This window comes from Rhipicephalus sanguineus, chromosome 3 (genome assembly GCF_013339695.2).
Source record: "Rhipicephalus sanguineus isolate Rsan-2018 chromosome 3, BIME_Rsan_1.4, whole genome shotgun sequence".
Lineage (NCBI taxonomy): Eukaryota > Metazoa > Arthropoda > Arachnida > Ixodida > Ixodidae > Rhipicephalus > Rhipicephalus sanguineus.
The window spans coordinates 24,654,427-24,663,834 of record NC_051178.1 but is presented as its reverse complement, the minus strand read 5'-3'; the positions used below and the strand labels follow the sequence as shown (position 1 = coordinate 24,663,834).

Below are 9,408 nucleotides of genomic sequence, written 5' to 3'. Positions count from 1 at the left end.
CTTTGAGAATTTATTGTAAATTCCAGGCCGCTCGCTTCGCTATAATATTTGGCTCGCGTGTTCTCGGGAGCCTCGACTACCGATTGGCAGCGCTTTTTGACCCTGCTCAAAAAGTGTTGCAGGGCCCCTTTGTGTCAATATGTGGCCCAATCGAGAAATACATTCAAAGCAACGCAGCTATGGCATCGCCGCATCAATAAACCGAGTCTACTCAGGGCGACGGAGCTTGGCGTCGCTGGCAAACATTTATTTCGCAAAAACTGAATTATTCATTCAAAAACCTTCAGCAAAACATATCTTCTACCCAGGATTTAGTAGCAGCATATCGTTTCAACGCTGGTGAAAATCCACAAAGCAGTTAGCATTCTTGTTCAAGCACAAGTGAACGTCACACTTTGTGCATTTGAAAACGGTTTGCCCCTTGCATCCTGGTCGCTTGCACCGCTGGCGTATGGTTTCGACAGTTGGCCAGTGACCCGTACTGTCCGTGCGCACATAGCGACTGGCACAGGTTTCATAGGGCCTCTTTTCTTCTTGCACTCAAGCTGCGATTCCACAGATGAGGACGGCCTTCCCCTTTTTTTCGTTACAGTGTCCTTGTCCTGCTTGAGCAAACATGTAGTGATGTAGAACTTGAACTTCAGAAGGTCCATCCGCTGCTTGGTAGGAACGCCCAGCGCATCACAGTCACGTCTGTAAAGCAGCCAGGCGACAACGACGACCATGTCAACAAAATGAAAAAAAATCTTGAGGTAAAACTTCTTGGACCTTATATGGATTCTGTAATATGCAATCAGTGCATCCAGCTGGTCCATGCCTCCCATGAACTTGTTGTAGATGCTGACCGCACTTGGGCAGTCAACCTGTACGGTCATCTTTTTTGAACGTTCCCACCTGCTTACAGACGCAACTGGCTCGGCACCTGCGAACGTGCTCAATGTTGTGACCGCTCGGTTATCGTACCACTTGAGCGCAATTAGTTTTGTGGTTTCAACCACCGTCTCGAATTCTTCAAAGTATCCTCGGCCCTTTTTCTTGAGGCTTGCATCAGAAGGCAGAGGACAACCTTGCAGTCGGTTAGCACGGACTGTGCCAAGACAGTGGACATCTTTCTTTGATGAGCTGAAAAGATTCAGGGACGTAAACCAATTATCGCAGAAAAGAAGATGGTTCAGTCCTGGCTGAATGTTTTGCGAAAGCTTGAGGACTATATTGCCACCGGCACCAATGTTAGGCTCTCCAGGGACAGCATCAATCTTTCCTGTGTATATTTCGAAGGAGTGCACCATGCCCTGTGGGTCGCACAGCAGAAAGACTTTGTAACCCCATTTGTGGGGTTTGCTGGGTATGTATTGCTTGAGGCTTGAGCGTCCCTTGAACGGTACCATTTGCTCGTCAACGCAGAGGGCTTGCGTTTTTGGGATACCTTGAAATTTCGGCAGGAGGAAGTCAATAATTGGCCGAACCTTGAAAAGACGGTCCTTGTGTGGATCATCTGGTGGCGGCATGTAGTCATTGTTGTTGAAATGCAAATTTGCTTTGATGGCCTCCCAGCGATCACGTGACATCGTGTCGGCCACCGTGGGGACGCTGGACTCGGCCGCCCAGTAGAGCCGACTTCTTGGGAGTCGACAGATCGACATGAATGTGACGGTGCCGAGAAACTGATCCAGCTCATCACGAGACAGAGCAAGTCCTTTGTTAGGATTTTTCTGCGTCGCGAACACGTTGCTCTGCTCAACGATGTGATCCATGAAGTTGTCATAAAAAAATTCCCTGAAATATTCAATAGGAGCTCGGACAGTGTCAGCCTTAGGAAGAGCGGTTTCCCAGGGTATCACTTGTCGCTGTTCTTGACAATCTGTTTTTTTCCATCGCACCGCATGTTTTCGAGAGGCACTTGGTTCATCTACCGCATCTTCGTCTTCATCCTCACTGCTAGATGAAGAGACTCGAGCTTGTGCATGATGATAGGGAACAACATCTTCGTCTTCGCTGTCACTGAGACAGCTGTCATCACTTTTGTCTTCAGGTGGCAAGCGCGTACGAAGCCCCTTTTTCCCATAAAATGAGCGGGAGTCCATCCCCTGTCAAGAAATGAAAAACTAAATTATCATATCGTCAGTCACCACTTACTAGCTCAAATGCCAGATGTCGCGAATTCGCGACATATCACAAAAGCAAGGATCGTGCAACAAAAAATGTACTTCAAAACGATGTAACGTGTCATGTGCAATCTCTTGGCTGCGTGCACACTGAAAAAATTTTATAGTAGGTTGAACTTACGTCGCTCAGGCAGAAAACAACGAAGAAATGAGAGCTGTTGCACGTGCTTCGCGCTCACCGCCAACTGGGACACAACACTGGGTACTAGCCTGGAATACCTTACGTGAGATGGCGCTAGATGTCTCGTACTGAAAGCTACGTTCTTCGCGAAGGCGTGACAGCCGGCGTTGAAGGCAGTACACGTGTGGTAAGTTGCTTGGTCGGCCTTTTTCGGTATGTCGCGAATTCGCGACAACCGACAGTAAAGGGTTAATTACTGCGGCTCCAAGATTATTGGGCGACCGCGAGTATCAATATTGTCCACTGCGTACAAGGGAAACAACACACGAAACTAAACGCGCCTAAATAAAGCAAAACGTACCTGCAATCAACAGGCAGCCTTACCTGGCAGTGAATTAGCTCATAAAAAGCCATGGCAACCAAATACCCCGCCGCGGCTCCATTTTTTATTCCACCATGTTTTCGTACGAAGACTACTTTTAAGGGCTCGTTTTTCTTTGTTACACACAATATTAATGAGAACAAACAGACAATAATGCAAAGGAAAGTTCCTTGGCATTATTGTCTGTTAGTTTTCATTAATGTTTTCGTAAGAGTGCACCGGACCACTCTTAGGATTTATTGTAGGCACGCTATTTCTGTGCATATTTTTGCTTCGTGAATCCACTTACGAGCCTTTTTCGATGACGTCAGCAAGTATAGTGCTACGTGCACTGCATCACCATCGCTGACAAGTTCCAGGACAGTCGCAGCGCGCGAAAGTCTCACCGGGACAACAAACAGCTGATGCGGGATACACCTTCGTGGGTGGAGCGTCGGCACGAGAACGCAGCTGTCGCAGTGGCTTGGCAAGGTAAACGGCATCGCATGAATGGACGTTGCCGTAGGGTCGAGCGATGATAGGGACAGCTGCTGCGGAGGCCAAGCAGAACCTTGTGCTCCGACTCGTTGGTGCAGTAATGCGTAGCAACACTCGGGCCTACACCCGACGGTGTTGCGAATAGACGTTGCAGCTTCCTGGGAACGCCACGAAGTTGACGTCGAGACTTGATGCTAAACGAAGCAGTGCACTTGAGCGTTGGCATCCGTCAGACACTCGGGACTACACCCGACCGTGATGCTGACTTCGACCATCTTCCGTGGCCTCCAGAAAGGAACGCTCGGGAGCTACGCCCGATGGCATCACTAACAGCGGGGATCATCTGGGTCTTCCTAAAAGGATGTCGAGCTATGAGGCCACGTGAAGCCGTCCCATGGCTCTCGCAAGGCAGGGCAACACTTGAGCCTACACCCGACGGTGTTCCTGGTGGACGCGACAGCTTGCAGAGAGCGCTCCATCGACTTGATTTGGAAATTTGAGGCCGAGCGAAGCCATACACTCCGACTCTTGACCTCCGCCAGGCACTCGGGTCTACGCCCGACCGTGCTGCTGGCCGAGAAACGCCTGCCATACTCCATCTCGATGGATTCCACCGTGGCTACTGCGTGGCCCTTCACGCACCCGCCTCTCGCGCCAACCGCCAGATTCTCCTTTTGTTCTCAGGTTCGCGTGCCAAAGCCCTTCGTCATCTTCATCCCTGCGCAGGCCCTATCACTGCCCTTCTCTGTTCAATCTGGTCATGTCCTCGATGCGACACCACGCACGACACTCGCGCACTTATCCATCACAGGCACACAAGAAAGATACACACACCACAGACAGCTAAGGTTACCTGTGTGTTGTGCGTGTATATTTCATGCGTAGTGCCACTATAAAATCAACACTCTTCTTCCTCTTTGTCCGCTTCTTCATTTTCTGCTTCGCTCCCAGAACACGTGCGTCAATTTGTCCGGCGTAGTATGCGATAACTCTGATGGCCGAGAGACCGAGCACAGAGAAGGAAAGAGATAGAAAGAAAGAGAAATTCCTGGCGAAAAGTTTTCTTAGTGAGATGGGATTCGAATCTACGTGCCCGCGATCCAATTGCGAGCGTCGTAACCACTCTACTATCCAGGCGCACTAGGAGAAGGTAGCATAGCCTTGTATTGTATAGCAGAGCAAGGGTTGGGCAAGAAAAGTGAGGGTGAGAAGGAGAAATGTGAGGAGGAGGGAAAGGATGGGAAAACAGAAAAAACAAAACAGAAAAAGAATAGACAGACTTTGAAAGATATAGAAAGAAACAGAGACAAAAAAGCGTTAGAAAAACAGAGAAAGAGACAGAAAGAGAAAGACAGAGAGAGCCAAAGAAAGACGCGAAAGCAATAGAGAAAGAGATAGAAAGAAAGAGGAAGCGAGAATAGAGAGATGGAAAGAAAGGAATGAAAGCGAAAGAAAGATAGAAATAGCTAGAGAGAGAAAGAAATATAAACAGAGACAAAAAAGCCATACACAAAGAGAGAGAAAGAAAAAGAGAGAGACAGAGAAGGCCGCCCAGTTCCGCTGTTATTTCAGGCTTGGCACCACTAGTGCAAAGCTGACCTATTTTGTTTTTTTACAGGAAAAGGTGCTATGAGACCACAACAAAGGACTATTTTGGGGGTATAGGTGTCGATGTCGCCGCTGCCGTTGTCGGTAAGCGCTATTGCGTGAAATGAGGAAACATCGCGGATCGGGCGAGATTCTAACACAGGGCCTCTGCGTGGCAGTCGGGCATTCTACCATTGAGCCACGACGGTGTTTAAAACTCTTTTGCAAAAACACCCTATACAGGCGTCATGTCACGCAAGGAGTCCCGTTAACAGATGCAATAGAGCGTGGTAGAAGAGTCAAATAGCAACCAGGCATTACACAATGCGAGTTGCGTAATGAGTGGGTCGTTTAAAGCTTTCCATCTACTCCAAAGCGCTCAGCCATAATTCTTCATCGTAATCAGTAACGGCATCAAAAAAGTGAACATAATAACTTACAAATGTGTAGCGGGTACCTCGCTTCTCCGCAGAATGACGAATAATGGCATAGGGGCTGCTTCCCTACTTCGCAAAAATTAGGATTTGTGGCGTAGTGGGTGTACTTGCGACTTGCAAGTGTACTTGTAGTAGTTTTCGCAATGGAGTGTACAATGGGATCAAGAAAGGCCGCTCTAGCTTTCGCTGGGACTGTGCTGTGTGTTCTGCGCAGGCATGGCGTTTTTAACGCGACAGCGTTGAAGAGCTCGTTTCGCAGAAATTCCGGTGTCGGCGTCGTTGTTATGAGCGAAAAATCGTCTTGTCCGTGACCGAAAAGTCGAGAAGGATGGAAATAAAATAAATGATAAAACGACTTCGGTTCGAGTGAGAATCGCACCCAGGCCGTCTGCGTGTTCTAACACAGAGGCACGCTATTGCTTGGAAATGCTTCGAAAAAATAAACACTATATGAATGTCATGGAGAAAGATGAAAATAAAATAATTAAAAACTTCGGTTCGAGTAATAATCGAACCCAGATTGCCTGCGTGGCAAGCAGGTGTTCTACCACAGAGGTGCGCTATCGCTTGCGACTACTTGGGGAAAAAAGACCACATGATTAACATGTAGTGGAAGGAGTCTCGTTCACGCATGTAATATTGCGTAATAGAAGCCTAGAATCACGCTAGGTGTCAAAACATGTGAATTGCGCAAACAGTGAGTGTTTTAAAGGCCCATCTATCACAAAGTGCTCAGACACATGTAATCATCATCAACAGCAAAAGCATCAACAAAGTGAACAGCTGCGTAGGTTCGCGCGTTGCCTTACGGACGCGTAGTGGGCCCTTCGCTGATTCGCAAAAGGAAGCATTATGGTGTAGTGGACACTTCACAACTCTACTTGCAGTAGGAATTCTAGGATATTTTGAAACGGCCAATGTTAAGCGTACAGCCGTTCGTTTCGTTACGGCACGCTTAAAGCATGCACCGAGAACCGAAGCTAGGTTGGCATTTGAGAAGGCATTGCGCACGGGGGCCGAATACGCTATCGCGTTCTACACTTGAAAGGGAAGCTCAAACGTGCTCCAAGTTTTTTTCTTACCACGATAGTGTTTTATGCCGGAGTCCAACAAGACTTTTCCGACGTATTTTCGTCACGGGAATACGCCAGTGAAATACAGATGACAAAGAAAACCAGAAGAAAAAGTTTAATTGATATGGATGACCTGGAATTCGAACACACAACCTCTTGGTGTGCGACGATATGTGCCCGCTGTGTGCCCGCTGCGATATGTGCCCGCTCTACTCGCTGCGCTACCGACGCTCATGCATGCGCCTTCACAAACGCGCCTTATATCTGGTTGGTTGGTTGGGTGCTCAGTATCTTGCGCAACCCACTCCGGGGCATAGGCCATGTCTCGCACCTTCTTCCTTTCACAGTGTATTTAGTTTGTACGGGCCGGTGTCACCGTGTGGGATCAGTGACGTACTGCATCACAACACTTACGAGCGCCGACAGGGAGCGCTTCGGTAGTGTCAGCATTCGAGGCAACGAGAGACACGCCAGTGGGAAGTGAAATGCTTTCCCGCGTTCGCGGCTCAATCTACGAACTATGCCTCTCGCGTTCCTGAAGCATTGTGTGGTATACGCATGTGCACAGGCGTGGGTTACCCTAAATGTGAAGAGCGCACACAATGGCGTTTCTCTGCTCAAGTGACAAGGCTAGGAATAAGTGCATATCAGGTGTTATGTGCCTGTTGATGCCTTCTTGGCGCGGGAGTCAGCATATGTTGTGTCCACGTGCATGTTTACTACTTCAGTAACTGAAGAATAAGAATAGGGTGTAGCACATTCGGCAAGCATTCTCAAATCATGAATAGTGGTTTACCACTATCCCTCAAGAGGAATATATATAGCAGCTGCATCTTACCGGTGCTTACCTACTGGGAAGAAACCTGGAGACTTACAAAGAGGGTTCAAGTTCAATTGAGGACCACGCAGCGAGCAATGAAAATGAAAATTATAGGTGTAACCTTAAGGGACAAGAAGAGAACAGAGTAGGTCAGAGAACAAACGGGTGTTAAGAACATCTCAGACGAAATCAGGAAGAAATAGACAGGCCATGAAGCGCGTACGCCAAATAACCGCAGGTCACTAAGGGTAACTGACTGGATTCCAAGAAAATGCCAACGCGCGAGGGGGAGACAGAAAAGACGGGGCGTGCAAACACGGACACAAGAAAGAAGTCAGAACACCACAAACGCCGGGTGGTGTCCTGGTGTGTCCGGGTGTGTCCGTGTGTGCCGAGTGTGTCCGTGTTTGCACGCCCTGTCTTTTTAGAATGAATACTTACCAACTAGCTCAGCTCTCTGTTATTCTAGGAAGACAGAAAGTTGGGCAAATGAGATTAAGAACCTTGTGGGTATAACGTGGCAGCAGCAAGACCAGGACCGGGTTGATCGGCGGAACATTGGAGAGGCCTTTGCCCTGAATTGGGCGTTGTATGTAGTGTGGACACCTAGCGACATCTGCGAACACGCCTTTGTACTGTGCGCGACGAACCGTAAATAAACTCGCCGGCAATGCAATCTCGGAGGTCATGGACGAACTGTGTGCGCGCGCCGCGTGCCGCTATTCTCTTGTTTCCTTTTCCATGGAAAAAGAAAAAAGAAAAAAGGGAGCATTAAGCCATGCGATTGAAGCCCACCTTGTCGGCGCAACACGTGATCAAAACGTCAGAGCGCGCGGTAGGTTTTAGTACTACCGGCGGCGTTCTGTTTTTGAACCGCCTCCGTGAGCAGGCCAGTCTGCGCCGAGCAAGGGCGCTTCGAATAAAAGCTACCGGGCGCCATACCCGAAGTCTCGGCAAATCTCATTTCGTGCGTGATCTTCACGCAAAAGGTCACGTGTTGGACCAACACTGCTGGCTTCAAAACGAGTTGGCTTGCAAAGGCTGGCTGCATGACGTAATGCTCCCTCCTTTATGTTTCTTTCCTCCATGCCCTTTCCTTTCCGACCTAATTAAACAGAGCCTGTGTTCGACAACCGAAGGGGTTTGGTCATGTATTTGTTATGCCCGCTGGGCCGAGGCCACGGTGTAAGAATCAACTCGCCGAGTCCCAGAGTGGGAGGCCTAATGTGAAGGCGGCGGCCTCTCGACTGATGTTGGCGTAAGAAGAACCCACGAGACGGTGACCGACTGGTCTGCAGTTCCGTCATGCTCGGGGTCAAGGGACACCACATCAGCGGAATACAACAGTGGGCGTACACAGGCTGATGATGATTTCTCCCTGGGCAAACGTCATGCTCAGAAAGAAGAAAACGGAGAGGCTAGCGACCATCACGTGACATCTCGTGAATGGCACGCGTCTCGCGGCATGGTTTGCAGCGACCACCTCTTTATTATTTTTGTACAGAAGAAGAAGCTAGTCATCAGGGACATCTTGAGTAGGCGTGTGTTCTGCACCTTACATGGGTTCCGAAAACACCGAGGAGGCAAGCGGACATTTGCCTACACCGGAGCCCGTACCTGTAGCCTTGCCCCGTGAGGTAAACAGTCAGAGTAGCCACGACAGCGAAGAGCAACCGCCGCCCGGTGGTATCAGGTAAGAGGACGCGTACATGACTAATATGCCTGCGTTATGCATAATCGGGACAGCGATATTACCGGAATGCCTATTCCTATTGCATCGTAAATAGCCTTCAACGTATCTCTTGTAGTAATACAAGAAAGATCGACGGATGCGATGGAAAGTCTACTCACACAGGTGGTTTTTGCTCAGGGACGTACCTAAGTTTGCAGAGATTCCCCACCATACCCGTGATTAGAAAAGTACAAAACTCATCATTAGTTTCCTCGCTATTGCGAGATAGTGTAGGCTGATATTTCAAATATTTAGGGTGCATAGTAGTGTCCAGGAAACCAATTATGCTGCGCGGGGTGGTGGGGAAAAACAGAACAGGCTTTACTGCACACGATAATTGATGGTAGCGCAGGCTAAGGATACGCGAGGATCAGTGATGTCACGCACCGGAGCCGGCAGCTCCCGCGCACTCCGCCGCCGCCGCCGGTCTGCGCTTCCCAGAGGAGTGACGTCGTAGCCTTGGCAGACGTATTGGTGCCGGCGCGCGCGCAGCTATTCGCCTTCGCTGTGCAGTCGCCGTCTAACACTGCGCTGGAGCCGCTTGATAGCGCCTCTGACTGGCGTTTGCCAGTGTGGTATAGCCATGGAGAAGGAGAGCGCAAATGCTGCTCAAC

General features: G+C 49.2%; 1 protein-coding gene across 1 annotated transcript; it reads right to left on the bottom strand.

Moving 5' to 3' along the window:
- Positions 1 to 371: 371 nt before the first annotated feature.
- Positions 372 to 2,084, bottom strand: LOC119385326 (piggyBac transposable element-derived protein 3-like). The gene has a single exon (XM_037652790.1). It carries the CDS (start codon positions 2,082 to 2,084, stop codon positions 372 to 374), a length of 1,713 nt encoding a protein of 570 aa, XP_037508718.1.
- Between the last annotated feature and the right edge of the window lie 7,324 nt (positions 2,085 to 9,408).